The sequence below is a fragment of the Nilaparvata lugens genome, unplaced genomic scaffold (assembly GCF_014356525.2).
Source record: "Nilaparvata lugens isolate BPH unplaced genomic scaffold, ASM1435652v1 scaffold2339, whole genome shotgun sequence".
NCBI classification, from domain to species: Eukaryota; Metazoa; Arthropoda; class Insecta; order Hemiptera; family Delphacidae; genus Nilaparvata; species Nilaparvata lugens.
Window position 1 is genome coordinate 82,455 of NW_024090293.1, and position 18,610 is coordinate 101,064.

Below are 18,610 nucleotides of genomic sequence, written 5' to 3' on the forward strand. Positions count from 1 at the left end.
TACTCTTTTATGTAGGGAAATGATTTTTGTAAAAATATAATCGTGAAGTAAGATACGTTTGTTTCAAAAAATCAAGAAATTTGCGATATTTTTCTCATTTTCACAGTTTCGACAGTTTTTCGATAATAAACAGTAATGCAAGATCAATTTAAGGCAACTATGCTTATAGAGCATGAAATTTTCTCTCATTTGAGACCAATCGCAAGTTTCTATCATGTATTTTACTCGTTTTAGAGACTCTTTAAACAGTAAAATCGCAAGAAAAATAGAAAATAAAAATCATCATTCAATTGGCTGTAACTTTTGAACGGTAACAGAAGTATAATTCATGGGAGTGAAAAGAGGAGAAAATTCATTACAACCTCGACTACTTTTTACTTTCCTTGCCCTATTACCATAGGTAAGGAAAGTATTGTTTTCCGAAAAAAATTAAGGTACCCCAATTTCTAAATGTCTATACGTTTTAAGGTCCCCTGAGTCTGAAAAAGTGTTTTTTTGGTATTGGTCTGTGTGTGTGTGTGTGTGTGTGTGTGTGTGTGTGTGTGTGTATGTATGAGTGTATGTGCGTCTGTGTACACGATATCTCATCTCCCAATCAACGGAATGACTTGAAATTTGGAACTTAAGGTCCTTACACTATAAGGATCCGACACGAACAATTTCGATCGAATTCGATTCAAGATGGCGGCTAAAATGGCGAAAATGTTGTCAAAAACAGGGTTTTTCGCAATTTTCTTTAAAATGGCTCCAACGATTTTGATCAAATTCATACCTAAAATAGTCATTGATAAGCTATATCGTCAACTGCCACAAGTCCCATATCTGTAATAATTTCAGGAGCTCCGCCCCATCTATGCAAAGTTCGATTTTAGATTTCCAATTATCAGGTCTCAGATATAATTTAAACGAAAAATTTCGAGTGGAAAAAATTGAGCATGGAAATCTCTTCAATTAATGTCCAGTAACATTTTCACCTTAAATTGAAAATAAGCTTGAAATTTGAGAAAATGTAATTATTCAATTGCAAACTTTTGGCAACTGTTGATTCTATTAAATATGATGAGATAGCAGATCTCGTGTGTATCCAGGGTTATTGAACTGTCACCAGCTGGCTCAGATCTTTGACTTGAGATGCGCGTTTGCACTAGCGTCAGGTGATCAATTTTCATAACGGCAAGGAAAGTTGTGTGAGTGCGCCACACCAGATTTTTTTATTTTTTATCTGAAGTTTTCCACAATATACGCAACGTTGCTTATGCGAGACTGTGAAAATGGAGGAAATATCACAAATTTCTCGCACATTCAAAGATGCGTATCTTGTGGAACACTTCAGATAAAAAATCCAAAAATTAGTCCTGTGCGATCACTCAATTCATTGGAAATTTTATCATCTTTAATATCGTATAGAGAATGCTTTTCATCGTAAAATTCAAGGTTCTCGAGATTAAATGGAGAACTTGAAAAAAGTCCAAAATTTTGGTGGTTAAGTCGCCCTCTGGTGTGTTAGCAAATTTCAGATTAGAATTCAATGCCCCATTTATAGAACCGTCGAAAAAACTTATTTCGGGGCTGTTTCCTGAAAAACGACCATTTGACTGGACTATGAGTTGTTATTGGTATTAATAGATAGAATTTACAAAATGTACTTGTTCAGATGATATCTTTATTCCAAAAACCAATCCATTTATAGATACATTTTGTTCAACTTGTTTACTCGTTAACAAACTTGTGTTATTTATTACTCCTGTAATGTTTAAGTAAATACAACCTACAATACAACATCAGTGATAACCTGGTACAATAATTTATGATAATTTAGAATACCTAGACTTGCTGACATTATATTGTATGAATAGAATTATTCCAAATTTGTATGAATGTTTACCAAAATTGCTATTCAATATTCTTTTGGAATAAAGAATTATTATCAATGATAATTATTATTATTCAACTTTTTATAAGTAACCTTAACATTTAAAAGGAAAGCCTCCCTTACTTATCTTTTAATATCCTATTAAAATATTTGTCATGTAGTTTTTCCTGATATAATGTAGTACTTTGATAAACATTTGTACTGGTATATAATAATATTAAAAACTTTGATAATTGTTCTCTACTTTTCATTCCTCCCGAACAAGAACGGGTGCACTGCTATCTCATCAAAATAATATCAAATATCAAAAAGATACTTCATTTCTATTTTAAAAGAGATAAGAAACGATGGTATATATTTTTTACAATATTATTATGAAAATTGCATTAAAAAATGCAGAAAAATGCATTACAAAATTGGTTTCACTAAACCTAAAAGATTTTACAGCAGGTGCCTACAAATTTAATAATAAAATACATAAATAGAATGATATGCTAACTTTAACAATAAACTAAGGAAAAAAATTCATGAAAAATAGGCTCTGTCAGTAAAAGGTAAAATATCACAAGATAGACCATACAAACGATAAAATTTACACATACACATTGAGTTATTCCAGGTACTCATTAACAGAATAAAAAGCTTTAGACTTGAGCCATTCATCAACAGCAATACAAAACGTTTTCAATGGTAACTGCTTAACATTATCTGGTAGTAAATTAGACATGCAAATTTGTAGGTACTTATGACTCTTCAGAGTTCTAGTCAATCTAACTGTAGATCTAGTTATATCATCCTTATGTCCAATGTAATGTGAATGTGCAGAAATATATATATATATATATATTTCTGTACATTCACATTATATATATATATATATATATAAGCCCTTTCTCTTATAATGATGAATACTTTATGAACTCCTTTCAACTATCCCAATTCACATAGTCCCAATAATTTTGTCATACTTAATATTGTACAACTTAACCTATGATATAACTCACCCATATCTCAATGTTATCTCATACTTCATTGGATAACTAGAATATGTTATAACTTTTTGTTAATTTCTAATTCCTAACTTCACATTAACTACTCCCCTGTGTTGAAATAACTCAATAATATATTAGCAATAGCCTATAGCCCAATATTATTGACTGACCATGCTGTCTGTTATCCTATTTTGTTAATTCAAATTCTTATAACCTAACACTGATTACTTCCTTGTTTTTGTAATAATTAACTATTTATGAATAATAATCTTTATCCTGATATTTTCCACTCACCAACTTCTATCCTAATAGTAAATTAGCTCTCTCTACCAATTCCTATGTTGCTTTGTGATTGTTGATTTATCCTAAACTGACCCAATCTACTTACTTCCTTGCTTCGACATTTACATAGTACTCAATATCCCTTCTCTCATTTCCCTCAACGTTAAACACCATGCTACAATTTCATCCTAACTTTGCTTGCAATTACTGGTTCCAACAAATTCATTTCCATTCCAAAAAAACTCTCCAAATACATTAGTCATGTTGAATTCCTCTCCACCTGCAAACTTCTTCAAATACCTCCAAATGGTTTATCAATACAACTCCCACTATCTGGTCTTTCTCCCCAATTCCACCCTCCTTTGTTCAAATTCCAACATCAGATTTCACAGCAGTTTCTTGATATTGTTCATGAACAGTACACTCTATCTGTCAACTCCCATCTCGGTCAACTTATGTCTTTTGTCAAACTGATTAATCTTCACAATTATCCTTCCCTATCCAATATTTGTGATGAAATCCTCAAGAAATCAGATTGTGCTCTAAAGAAAAACAGAAACTCTCACCTTGAAAAACTTTCTTCCCTGTACAAATCCCACTTCCAAAATAACCTGCCTCTTCAAATGCATCATTCCAACATTCCCAACCCTCCCCCCTCATCAGTGACAAACCCAGCCTTGCCTCACTCTTGAACCTACCACCACCCTGCCATATTCCGCCCTCCTTACCCAAACGTAAGCCCCAACAATCTACATCTCCTTCAATCCATCAAGAAAACGTTGAAAATCCCACTGTCCTCAACCTATCCTCAAGAAACCTTTAACCTACAGATCAATCAGTCCTCAACAAGGGTCTCTCTTTTGCCCCAACTCCCAAACTTAATGCCATAAACCTTCTCTCTGATACTGTTCACTTCACTAGATATTCCTCATATGGCCTCATGGACATGATACCCTCTCCCACTTCCTCAATCTTCTCAACTCCAACTACTCTCTCTCCTTCACCTGGAATATTTCTGAATCCTCCATCAACTTCCTAGATGTCAATGTAATCCTTTCCAACTCCAATACCTTATCCACCTTATCCACCAATACTTTCACCAAATCCACCCACACTCAACAGTTCCTTCACATTGAGACTTGCCATCCCTACCACATCAAAAGATCCTTCTCACGTTCCCTCTCAATCCGAGGCCAAAAACTTTGCAGTGATCCCCACCATCTTGACCAGTACCTCAAAAAACTCTACCAATCCCTCCTGAAATGTAACTATCCTGAAAGGTTTTACAGAAACAAATCTCCAAAACTGGCACTAGTCCAACCACAAAAAAATCCCAAATCCAAATGATTTCCATTACTTTTCACACACTCACTTAACCTAAATCTGAAATTTGCCATTGCTCGCTCAATCATCTCTTGTGGAATTGCTTCAGTTTCTCGTTGAATGGCTTCCTTATTTAGTTCTGTGTATTATTGGCTGCTCAATAACGGCAATTGCGTTTATTCACAAATCCCGAAAAATGGAAATGTTTCTCATCACTTGAAATAATAACGGAATACTGGTGGACATTTTCGAGAATGAACTCACAAGCAGCTTTGCAATGTGCCCAATAATTTGCATTAAGTTATGTTCACTTGACCACGACATACTGGCAACTGAAATGGCAAGAATAGACCTGTCAATGAACAACATTACCGCCTTTTCAATGACAGTGGTTCAAACATAACAATCACTACCAACTACAACTACTACCCTATATTTACCTACAACACATCCCTGTGGCCATACATTGGGATGCATCAGTTCATCGGCCAGTTCAAGAGGTACACCCACCTTGAAAGAGCTATATAAGTGCTATATTTGGAATTAATCCGTTCACAAACGCAAACAGTTTAGTCTTTCAGACTTTTTAGATAGGACACTTCATCGTCTGTACCAACTGACGAGTCAAAACCTCATAAAAACAACCAGAACATCTTTGTAGCTGCTTTTAAAGGTAGGTACAGGAAAACCATCTTTAGCTTTCATTGAACTACAAAGTGTGTGTGAAAATGACTTATATATTCAATGACGATTTGTGAAAATATGAGCATATTCCATAATAATATTTCTTGTTGTAAGCTTATGTATCTTGAATATTTTACTATTCTAGTATTGCTTATCTCTTATAAAATAATATTATATGTATCAACAGATATAATTCCTGCCATTATAATGACATGGCATAATCATGTATTTGTGTTTGATTTGATAGATTCTAATAGATCTTATTACATTCTATTGTATTCCATATGTTATTTTAATAGTTCACTTTCATTTTCTTTATCAGTTTTTTGAACTGTATAGCGTTTTATTTTTTACTGTTTTCCGATTTTTTATGAAAAGTTGATGTGGATTTGTAAATTTCAAACAAGTAGCCTAAGCAAGTCTTGTGGATATAGCAAATTTTTCTTTGTGAATTTTATTCATTAGAGGTAATTAAATTTCAAATTCACATGGAATTTTTTTTTGGCAGAGAGGGGCAATGGGGCATTTGTAATGTTACAGTTTGTTGATTGTATCGCAATGTCAATAATAAATATATCGATATTGATGTATTGATAGTAATATCAACATTGTATATTGATTAATATCAATATTGGATTACCAAGTAAACAGCTTGTTTGTCTGGTTTAATTTATATGAAATCATATGTAATTTTTTGTTTGTTTACTATATTTGAATATGATTGAAAAACGCTTCAGTCTATATTTGATGTTCCTGAATCCAATTGAAATAATAATATTGATAATAAAAAAAAACAAGTGTCAAAAAAGAGTAATGTCTCAATTTACATAAAGATCAACTGTGCGCGAGAAAATGAATGAAAATGAAAAAAGCGACCACGGAAATCACTGCCACTGGAACCATGCCCGTATGTATTGCGTACTCATTTGATTGCATAGAGGGCAGCGGGGCAGGTTTATATTCGTTATCGATGTCGTTTTCTTGGAGGCCCATGTCTACTATATTGTCTACGCAATGTGCCAGCAGTGCTAAGAAGTTGATCAGTGTCACCTCTTGACGAACCAATCGCCGGAGCCCTGATCGAATTATGTCGGAGTTGTTCTCGGGGCCACTCCTGTCTCGCATCCTCTCGCGATTCCCACGATCCGCCCTCTGCAGGCTCCCGAATGCTTTAGCCTCGATGGTGCGGAGTCGTCCTAGAATAAAGTAATAATCTCAATAAGACAAATCCATCAATTAGTTTGCAAGTTATGGACTTTTAAACAGTGGATACTTTTTTTTGTACCACTTTGTATAACAAAATAAATTCTTGGAGTGAAATGAGACTTTTCAAAGCAAATAATGAATTTAAAGTCCAAGTTATAAATATAACTATAAAATACTGTTTTCTATTCCATGGAGGAATACATGGGTAATTAGTGGATACATTTCAATAATCGTGCACTTATAAATAGCTATCCTACAGTGAAGGTTTCTGTACAAGTTTTGAAAAAATGAAATATACATTATGTAATAGTAGTTTATTATTTCACTAGCCGTCAGGCTCGCTTCGCTCGCCATATCCGTCTAGCCAGGGGGCCTAGAGCTACTCTATCTCAGGGGTGCCCACAAGGGGGGGCATGGCGCAGTTTGCGCCATCAACATTTTTGGGGGGGCATGATTTTTTTTATATTCTATGTCAACATTTTGAATCATGACTAAAAAATCAAGGTATTAAATAGAGATATCCTAATGTAGTTAATTTAAATACTTTTTCTCACCTTTACAATGTTATACTTTGCCAAGTGTAACTTAATAATTATAAAGCATGAGAAATATTTTGTAAGCAGGAATTTTAGTAATTTTAAGTCTATGAGTTTGAAGGTATATCTTTGACAAAAATAAAATAACTTCATCATCTACTATTATTCTGATTTCCTTTGCTTAATGTTTGAGTTTCCATGCAACCTAATTTTCTTAAAAGCACAATGATAAGTTGAATTGCAATGTACATTTTAATCTAATAATTATTTTAATTTCGAAGGCGTTTCATGATGATATTAATGTCTCTGAAATGGGAATGCAATTATAAACAACATCGCAAACTCCAGTGAATTTCACAGAAGAGAAAACTTCTCTTGTCAAAAATTTAAGAAAAATATCAAATGAAGCCAATTTTAATCTTTCAAATTTACACCCTATTTACCACACAGTAATCAAGTAGGCTAATTATTGTAATGCTTCATTAATTTTTTCTGTTTTGTATAATAGTCCAGTCAAATGGTCGTTTTTCAGGAAACAGCCCGAAAGATTTTTTCGCGACGGTTCTATATGTATTTTGGGCGCTGAATTCTAATCTGAAATTTGCTGACACGCCAGAGGGCGGCTTCAACCCCAAAAAAAACCAAAATTTCGGATTTTTCAAGTTTTCCATTTAATCTTGAGAACCTTTAACTTTACAAGATAAAGCATTCTCTAAAATATTGAAGATAATAAAATATCCAATAAATTGAGTGGTCGCGCAGAACTCTACGATTTTTTATTCCGCAGCTAAGAGTTTTCAAAAATGGGGTATTTTTTAAGGGGTTTTCAAAATTATGCAAACCTACCACTTCTACCCTATACAACTAGGATCTTTTTCTAGTAATGATAGAAAGCCACACATCACGTGAATTAACAATATCAATTCTGAACAGAATTCCTTAGGTATTTTTGAATTTAGTAGTGGTGGCAGGGGGAACAAAAGATTTCTTAGTGCGCATCTAAAGGGCCAACTGAACATACCTACCAAATTTGAACGTTTTTGGTCCGGTAAATTTTTAGTTCTGCGAGTGAGTGAGTGAGTGAGTCAGTCAGTCAGTCAGTCAGTCAGTCAGTCAGTGAGTGCCATTTCGCTTTTATATATATAGATTTACTCACTTAGGAAGCTCCATATGTCCAGGTTGACACCAAAGGCGGCCAGCATCCTTGAGTGGAAACTTTCCAGATGATTGTTTGTTCTGCGAGGCGCCTGGAATGTTGACAGGCTTTCCACTCCGATCACCCCCACCCAATACCTCCTCACGTAAGCGACTGCGTTCTGCAATCGTCGATCAAGGTTTCCCTCGTCGATGTAGTTGCTGATGGCATTCAGACCATCAGCAATGCCATAAGGAGGGACCCGGTCATCGTGAGGAGGCCCTGGGTGTGGTGGCAAGTGTGGAAGAGCCATCAACATTTTTACAACTTTCTTGACCTCGAAGTCAGCCCTTATTAAAGCAGTAAGGCCTTCAGCTACCACGTAACGCCAAATCGCCTGAAAAATAAGTTACAGTTCATGTTACCTACAATTTTTGGAGTCATGTCTAGTCTAATGATATAAGAGTGAAAACTCGTGAAACGGTACTTTCACCTCTATTATTCTCGATTTATGTGAATGATTTATATATAAGCTAAATATACCAAATTGCAATATAGTATCATTTGCAGATGATACAGCATTAATTTTCACAGGGGAATCATGGAACGAAGCTTATGATAATGCAAATAGAGGGCTGTCAATCAACTCACATTGTCACTTTGAATGTAGACAAAACAAAATTTATTGCATTCTCACCAAATAATAGCGGACAACCTGCCAATAGATTACAGCTAAAAATGCATAACCATAATGAAGTCTCTGTGGACTGCTCTTGCAAAGTTATAGAAAAAGTTGAAAAAATTAAATACTTAGGTATAATTATAGATCAAAACTTGAAATGGAATGCACATATACTTCACCTTTGCTCAAAATTAAAATATCTGACCTATATTTTCTACAAAATCAATAAAATTAAACATCCAAGTATTATTAGAAACATTTATTTTGATCATGCACACTCTTTATTTCAATATAAAGTGTACAATTCAAAATCGCTCTGGGCGTATTTTTGTGCTCTAAAATCTTAGATCAGGTAGAACGCTCTATCCCATATGGATTTCCTGGTACACCCGACAACAATACTTCTTGTATTGTGAAAAACACCTTATTGTTACCCTACTGATATTAACAACTTAAATCAGCACTCACTTGACAAAAGTGGAACCAGCATCCTATATGCCGCGCTTCTGGAAATACCGCCCTGATGGCATTCACCAGTCCGACTTCGTAGTCAGTGGTGATCGTCGTGAAATTCCAATTTAGAAAGTTTTCACGCATGTGACTAAGCACACGCCGGTAGCTGTCCTCCGTTTTCCTCTTCATGAGGAAGAACGCCACTGGCACAGCCTGAAACAAATAAGCCAATCACTAATCTTATTGCAAAAAAATTTGGTGTGGCACACTGACACCATTTTTTTTTTTAACATTGTGATATTTCCAATTCATAAGCTGCGTTTCCACCAAAATTATTAACAAAAATTTTATTCTTCTGTCCTTATAGATTTTATTAGATTGAACGAAACTTGACAAACACATATGTTCATTGTGTGTATGATAAGTTATGTTCAATCTAATAGAATCTATAACGACGAAGAAATAATTATTTTGTTAATAACTTTGGTGTAAACGCAGCTATAATGTAATGGCATTACTTTAGACAGAATTGAGGAACTTTCACGTCTCCCAATATAAATCATAAAATCTTGTGAAAATAATGATACATCTTATTGATCAAGTTATTAATTGAAATATCAATTACTGTATTTCGTTTATTTTGCTGCTTTGTTTTGAACTGCATAATGTTGCAAGTTTTTAACTGAAATATTGATAACTAATAAACAAACTAATACAAGTTGCTAAACACATGTTCCACACGTGTGAAAAATAGCAGGTGATTCGCCACACGTGTGTTAATTTCTTCCATGTTTTCCGCGGACAAATGCGGAGACGATTTCAACCATCTTTTATCAAAAGATAATAATCTTAATCTTTCATACAACATTATGTGATCTTGAGATATCATTTTCACACACACCCTTCTTCTACCAATGTCAATTCACAACTAAACATGCTGTTGTACTCTATCTCATCCTGATCGTTATTCTTTTGTTTTTCAGAATCATGCCGAGGGAACGCAGACTACGTGGCGTGAATTCCGCAGCAGTCCGCCATCGCATCACCCTCGATGACGAGGCTGAGGATATCGACATCACCAACGTGCTTGAGAGGTCAAAACGTCGAGTTTTCGATATAATTAGGGAACATGCGGCATGCCATGATGGGAATGTTAAGTGGTTTATAGTATTAAATGTTTTGCTGTATAAATTAGTGGTGATGGATGACAAGCAGGTTGGTGAGACTGTCTCATCTCTAATAAATCTACATAGTTACTCCAACATAGCGCTAAACATGCTTGAGAACTATGAAGATTTTAATGAGCATTTTTTCTTGGCTGTGAAAAAAAATCCTCTCATCTTTCGAAAATTTCGTAAGACATGGGAGTGGATGGGTGCTAAAGAAAATTGAATCACTGGATGTGAACGTGATTGAATTTAATCCTATATACACATCCAGTTTTATTCAAACACCCCAGTTTTTGAAAAACAAAAATTGTATTATAAATGTGAAAAATCTCTCTGACGAAAAATGCTTTTTATGGTCAGTGCTCGCATATTTCCATCAGAAGCCAAGGAACTCGGACTTGACTGTAAAGTATTTGAGCAAGTTTGCTCACACACTTAATACGTGAGGTGTAAATTTCCCGGTGACGACACACAATATTAAGAAATTTGAAATACTCAATCCAAACATTGCAATTCACGTCATCGCGTATGACAACAAAAAGTTTTTCCCCTTCCGTACAAGCATTTTCTGCACTCATAAACACCAAATTAATCTTTTAATGCTGAAAGGCGATGCAGGAAAAACTCATTTCTGTTTAGTAAATACCGCGAACGGGAAAAACGGGCTATCTCGTCTTCTCTCCCACCTTTCAAAACACAAGGGTCAAGTACACATTTGCAATTTTTGTTTCCATAGATTTACATCAAACAAAACTAAGAATTGTGATGCTGAAGCAAATTTGTTTATCAATACTAAATTAAAACAACTTAGTACAGAAATTTTTACTAAAGTAAATGGAACACAGCCATCATCAATTGATAAGCAATATTTAGAATCTGCTTTGCAGAAATTGATTAGTTCTTCATTAACAAAGGAAGAGTTTGAAAAACGATTATCTGAAATGGCAAGTGCAATAAAAGCTAATATTATGGAGGGTATTGAACAGTTCATTACAAAAGATGCTATTGCTATTCCAATTAAGCAAATTGCAGAAAAGTACGCAACTAAAAATGATATAGGAGATTTTATTAAGAAAAACGAGATGGGAGTCGCTGTGAAAAGCGTTCGTGATGAAATAGCTGAGGCAATTAAAAATTCGGAAGAGGGTACTGTCATGAGACTGCAATGTTCGGCTCCATTCATTGACTATCTAAATTTATTCATCCACAGAGTGGCCCTGGACATCGTATCCAAATACACCCAGGTAAGTTTTCACATGAACTGGATTGAGGCCAAGGAACACAACCTTTCCGAAAATCAGGTGGTGCAAATTATTACAGAAAAAATGGATTTAGTCAAATATAAAGACTTTATATTGGCTCTGAAAACATAAAATCTTGTAAACAGTTGTGTGAGAGAGTGAACTTTAACACATGTTGTTTCAAATTTCAGTCTAGACATTTTTCACTATGATTGATTGTATAAACACTTGCGTGAGAGAGAGAGAGAGAAGTATTTAAACACCTGCAGTTTCAAATTTCACCCTAGACATTTTTGACTATGATTGATTGCATAAATCTTGTAAAAGGTTGACATATTATTAGAGAGAGTGAAGTACAGACCTCCTGCTTCAAATTTCAGCCTAGACATTTTTTGACTATGATTGATTGCATAAACACTTGCGTGAGAGAGAGTGAACTTTAACACATGTTGTTTCAAATTTCAGTCTAGACATTTTTGACCATGATTGATTGCATAAACACTTGTGTGAGAGAGAGTGAAGTATTTAAACACCTGCAGTTTCAAATTTCAGCCTAGGCATTTTTGACTATATCGGTTTTCTACATAAATCTTGTAAAAGGATGAGATATTATTAGAGAGAGAGTGAAGTAACTTTAACGGCTAAACACATGTCACAGATGATAAATCGATTTAGACATTTTTTCATGTAACAGAATGTAACGGTTCTCGATGCAGGAGTTATTCTAGAGGAACCTAGCAGAGAGCAGAGCGCACGTGTCATTTGTCTAGACGGGGGAGAGGGTGACGAGCGAGCGCACGTGCATTAGATGTAGAAATATGGATTCACTTTAATTTGACAGTAGAGAATTTTTCCCTCTCAAAGAGATTTTTTTCCCTCATCTAGCATTCACTATAATTTGACAGTATAGCATTAGATGTAGAAATATGGATTCACTTTAATCTGTCAGTATAGAGAGGGAATTTTTCCTCCAAAAAGGGAAATTTTTTTTCCCTCAACTGGGCAAGGGGAAGGGGAGAGAGAGAGAGATATCTCTTTTCAACCCCCTCACCTCCACTGGGCAAGGGGAAGGGGTTAGAAAGAGAAAGATATCTTCCTCTCTTTTCAACCCCCTCACATCCACTGGACAAGGGGAAGGGGAAATCTATTTTTAGAAAGAGAGAAAGAGAAAGATATATCTCTCTCTTTTCAACCCCCTCACCACCACTGGGTAAGGGGAAGGGGAAATCTATTTTTAGAACACCCCCCACCCTATAGGCGGGGGGAAGGGGTGGCGGGATGGACGAGGGGGCAGAGGGGGGAGGGGGTTTTGGAGCAAAAAAGCCCGTCCAAAGTATCAAATCATTCCTACTGATGTTCCTTTTCAAATTGCGCGTCGACGTAGTCTATATACAAGGTTTTTGGAAATTTCAATGATAATATAAAAGGAAAAATCTGGTGTGGTACACTCACACAACTTTCCTTTCTCATATTTGAAACTATGATCAGACTTCTGTATGAGTGTATATATGATTATTTATTGTTTTCAGAGTCCTTTTTCTTAGTGTAAATTGTGTGAAACTCGATGATTTTTTTAGTCGTAATTTTTTTAAAGTCGTCAAAACAGCTGTTCTACAGATGAATTATCTTGACTATGACTGTGTACTTTTTATAAACTGCTCTACCTACCTACGTACCTCATGCACGAGATGGAGGTTACGAAGTCCATTTCTCAAGGATAGGGTGGACCCCCCATTAGTTTCCCAGGAAAACGACTCATGCCAGTTGATAGATCTGATAAATAACTATACAGGGTATGAATTTGAAAAAAATCGTTAGAGCCGTTTTTGAGAAAATCGTGAAAAACATGGTTTTTAGTCATTATCCGCCATTTTTCTCAATAATATTACGGAGCTCCTGAAATTTTCCCGAAAATGAGACTCATACCAGTTGATAGGGCTTATAAATAGCTATCTATGATATGAATTTGAAGAGAATCGTTAGAGCCGTTTTCGAGAAAACCGTGAAAAACATGGTTTTTTCGTCATTATCCGCCATTTTTCTCAAGAATATTACAGAGCTCCTGAAATTATCCCAGAAATGAGACTCATGCCAGTTGATAGGGCTTATAAATAGCTATCCATGGTATGAATTTGAAGGAAATCGTTAGAGCCGTTTTTCAGAAAAACGTGAAAAACAAGGTTTTTTAGTAATTATCCGCCATTTTTTCCGCCATCTTGAATTGAATTTTATTGAATTTCTTATTGTCGGATCCTCATGGTATAAGGACCTTGAGTTTGAAATTTCAAGTCGATTGGTTAATTAGGAATGAAGTTATCGTGTTCACAGACATACACACATACACACTCACACATACACACACACAGACCAATACCCAAAAATCATGTTTTTGGACTCATTGGACCTTGAAACGTATAGAAAACTTGAAATCAGGGTACCTTAATTTTTTTTGGAAAGCAATACTTTCCTTACCTATGGTAATAGGGCAAGGAAAGTAAAAAGTAAAAACTGTGTACCTGCCTATCTCATGCACGAGAAGGAGGTTACAAAGTCCATTTCTCAAGGAATGGATGGACCCCCCATTAGTACCCCAGGAAAAAGACTTATGTCAGTTGATAGAGCTAATAAATAACTATACAGGGTTTTTGAGAAAATCGTGAAAAACATGTTTTTTTTTTAGTAACTCATTTTTCTCAAGAATATTACGGAGCTCCAGCAATTTTCTCAGAAATGAGACTCATGTCAGTTGATAGGGCTTATAAATAGCTATCCATGGTGAAAATATGAAGAAAATCGTTAGAGCCGTTCTCGAGAAAACCGTGAAAAACATGGCTTTTTAGTCATTATCCGCCATTTTTCTCAAGAATATTACGGAGCTCCTGGAATTTTCCCAGAAATGAGACTCATGCCAGTTGATAGGGCTTATGAATCCATGCTAGCTATCCATGCTATGAATCCTAGCTATCCATGGTATAAATTTGAAGAAAATCATTGGAGCCGTTTTCGAGAAAACCATGAAAAACTTGGTTTTTTAGTCATTTTCCGCCATTTTTCTCAAGAATATTACGGAGCTCCTGAAATTTACCCTGAAATGAGACTTATGCCAGTTGATAGGGCTTATAAATAGCTATCAATGATATAAATTTGAAGAAAATCGTTAGAGCCATTTTCGAGAAAAACGTGAAAAACATGGTTTTTTAGTAATTATCCGCCATTTTTTCCGCCATCTTGAATTAAATTTTATTGAATTTCTTATTGTCGGGTCCTCATGCTATAAGGACCTTAAGTTTAAAATTTCAAGTCGATTGGTTATTTAGGAATGGAGTTATCGTGTTCACAGACATACACACATACACACACACACATATACACACACACACACACACACACCACACACACACACACACACCACACACACACACACACATACACACACACAGACCAATACCCAAAAATCATGTTTTTGGACTCAGGGGACCTTGAAACGTATAGAAAACTTGAAATTGGGGTACCTTAATTTTTTTTGGAAAGCAATACTTTCCTTACCTATGGTAGTAGGGCAAGGAAAGTAAAAAGGCGCCTCCCTCGTACGCCAATATATTAGAGTAAAAATCTGGTGTGGTACACTCACACAACTTTCCTTGCTCATTGAACTGGGAGCCTCATTCTTAAACGACAATAATTTAGAGAAATAACATAATGACGATTGGCGGCAACATAATTATTTGAAACTACGATCAGACTACTGTATATGTGTGTATATAATAAATTGTTTTCAGAGTACTTTTTCCTTTGTGTGAATTGTGAAATCTGATGATTTTTTAAAAGTCGTCAAAACAGCTGTTCTACAGATGAAATGTCTCGACTATGTGTTATTTTTATAGACTGCTCTACCTACCTACCTCATGCACGAGAAGGAGGTTACAAAGTCCATTTCTCAAGGATGGGGTGAACCCCCCATTAGTTTCCCAAAAAGGAGACTCATGACAGTTGATGGAGCTGACAAATAACTATACAGAGTATGAATTTGAAATAAATTAGTCAAGTATTTTTTGAGAAAATCGTGAAAAACATGGTTTTTCAGTAATTATCCGCCATTTTTCTCGAGAATATTACGCAGCTCCTGCAATTTTCCTATAAATGAGACTCATGTCAGTTGATAGGGCTTACAAATAGCTATCCATGGTATAAATTTGAAGAAAATCGTTAGAGCCGTTTTCGAGAAAACCGTGAAAAACATGGTTTTTTAGTAATTATCCGCCATTTTTCTCGAGAATATTACGCAGCTCCTGCAATTTTCCTAGAAATGAGACTCATGTCAGTTGATAGGGCTTATAAATAGCTATCCATGGTGAAAATATGAAGAAAATCGTTAGAGCCGTTCTCGAGAAAACCGTGAAAAACATGGCTTTTTAGTCATTATCCGCCATTTTTCTCAAGAATATTACGGAGCTCCTGGAATTTTTGCCAGAAATGAGACTCATGCCAGTTGATAGGGCTTATGAATCCATGCTAGCTATCCATGCTATGAATCCTAGCTATCCATGGTATAAATTTGAAGAAAATCATTGGAGCCGTTTTCGAGAAAACCATGAAAAACTTGGTTTTTTAGTCATTTTCCGCCATTTTTCTCAAGAATATTACGGAGCTCCTGAAATTTACCCTGAAATGAGACTTATGCCAGTTGATAGGGCTTATAAATAGCTATCAATGATATAAATTTGAAGAAAATCGTTAGAGCCATTTTCGAGAAAAACGTGAAAAACATGGTTTTTTAGTAATTATCCGCCATTTTTTCCGCCATCTTGAATTAAATTTTATTGAATTTCTTATTGTCGGGTCCTCATGCTATAAGGACCTTAAGTTTAAAATTTCAAGTCGATTGGTTATTTAGGAATGGAGTTATCGTGTTCACAGACATACACACATACACACACACACATATACACACACACACACACATACACACACACACACACACACACACACACACACACACACACACATACACACACACAGACCAATACCCAAAAATCATGTTTTTGGACTCAGGGGACCTTGAAACGTATAGAAAACTTGAAATTGGGGTACCTTAATTTTTTTTGGAAAGCAATACTTTCCTTACCTATGGTAGTAGGGCAAGGAAAGTAAAAAGGCGCCTCCCTCGTACGCCAATATATTAGAGTAAAAATCTGGTGTGGTACACTCACACAACTTTCCTTGCTCATTGAACTGGGAGCCTCATTCTTAAACGACAATAATTTAGAGAAATAACATAATGACGATTGGCGGCAACATAATTATTTGAAACTACGATCAGACTACTGTATATGTGTGTATATAATAAATTGTTTTCAGAGTACTTTTTCCTTTGTGTGAATTGTGAAATCTGATGATTTTTTAAAAGTCGTCAAAACAGCTGTTCTACAGATGAAATGTCTCGACTATGTGTTATTTTTATAGACTGCTCTACCTACCTACCTCATGCACGAGAAGGAGGTTACAAAGTCCATTTCTCAAGGATGGGGTGAACCCCCCATTAGTTTCCCAAAAAGGAGACTCATGACAGTTGATGGAGCTGACAAATAACTATACAGAGTATGAATTTGAAATAAATTAGTCAAGTATTTTTTGAGAAAATCGTGAAAAACATGGTTTTTCAGTAATTATCCGCCATTTTTCTCGAGAATATTACGCAGCTCCTGCAATTTTCCTATAAATGAGACTCATGTCAGTTGATAGGGCTTACAAATAGCTATCCATGGTATAAATTTGAAGAAAATCGTTAGAGCCGTTTTCGAGAAAACCGTGAAAAACATGGTTTTTTAGTAATTATCCGCCATTTTTCTCGAGAATATTACGCAGCTCCTGCAATTTTCCTAGAAATGAGACTCATGTCAGTTGATAGGGCTTATAAATAGCTATCCATGGTATAAATTTGAAGAAAATCGTTAGAGCCGTTAGTAGAGTAAGATTGGGAAAACTGACAGACTTTTTTGCTCGAAATCCCCTCCCCCCTCTCCCCCCTCGTCCATCCCTCCTCCCCTTCCCCCCGCCTGTAGGGTGGGGGGTGTTCTAAAAATAGATTTCCCCTTCCCCTTGCCCAGTGGAGGTGAGGGGGATGAAAAGAGAGAGATATATCTTTCTCTCTCTCTCTCTTTCTAAAGATAGATTTCCCCTTCCCCCTGCTCAGTGACGGTGAGGGGGTTGAAAAGAGAGAGAGATATATCTTTCTCTCTCTCCTTGCCCAGATGAGGGAAAAAAAATTTCCCTTTTAGGAGGAAAAATTCCCTCTCTATAGTGACAGATTGAAGTGAATCCATATTTCTACATCTAATGCTATACTGACAGATTGAGGTGAATGCTAGATGAGGGAAAAAAATCTCTTTGAGAGGGAAAAATTCTCTACTGACAGATTGAAGTGAATCCATATTTCTACATCTAATGCTATACTGACAGATTGAAGTGAATCCATTTCGCTCTAATGCTATACTATGATGCCAGACTCACTTTGAGAAATTCCTTTGGTGTCAGATTAAAGTGAATTCATATTTCTACATCTAATGCTATACTGACAGATTGAAGTGAATCCATTTCGCTCTAATGATATACTACAATGACGGCCTCAAGAGAGAGATCTCCTTCTTTTACTCGTGGCATCTCTTTCCCGCACCCTTCTTTATTACGAAAGGAAAGGAGATAAGGATCAATTGAGAAATTCTCTCCCAGTATAGATGAGAGGGAAAAATTCCTTTGCTGACAGATTAAAGTGAATCCATATTACTCTATACTAGCAAATCCAGAGTGAGGTCAATGACTCTCTCTCTCTCTACATCTAATTGAATTGAGAAATTCTCTCGCATCTAATGCTATAAATCTCTACATTGATCTAAGTTCTTTTACATTTTTTATCTGCAATATCGTACAAGCATTTCCAAAGTTCATCGGAATTTTTAACAACAGATAATGACGAATCATTTGTACAATCATAATGTAGATGTCCGCTGTCTAGAATATTGAGCAGTTCGAAAATC

The 18,610-nt window shown here is 35.6% G+C and overlaps 1 protein-coding gene across 1 annotated transcript; it reads right to left on the reverse strand.

Annotated features, from left to right (window-relative positions):
* Nucleotides 1–5,988: 5,988 nt before the first annotated feature.
* On the reverse strand, nucleotides 5,989–9,444 carry LOC120355509. Its single transcript, XM_039443959.1, has 4 exons — nucleotides 9,436–9,444; nucleotides 9,182–9,379; nucleotides 8,053–8,428; nucleotides 5,989–6,350 (listed from the first exon to the last, which is right to left on the reverse strand). Exons 1-4 carry the CDS (start codon nucleotides 9,442–9,444, stop codon nucleotides 5,989–5,991), a joined length of 945 nt encoding a protein of 314 aa, XP_039299893.1.
* Nucleotides 9,445–18,610: the final 9,166 nt, after the last annotated feature.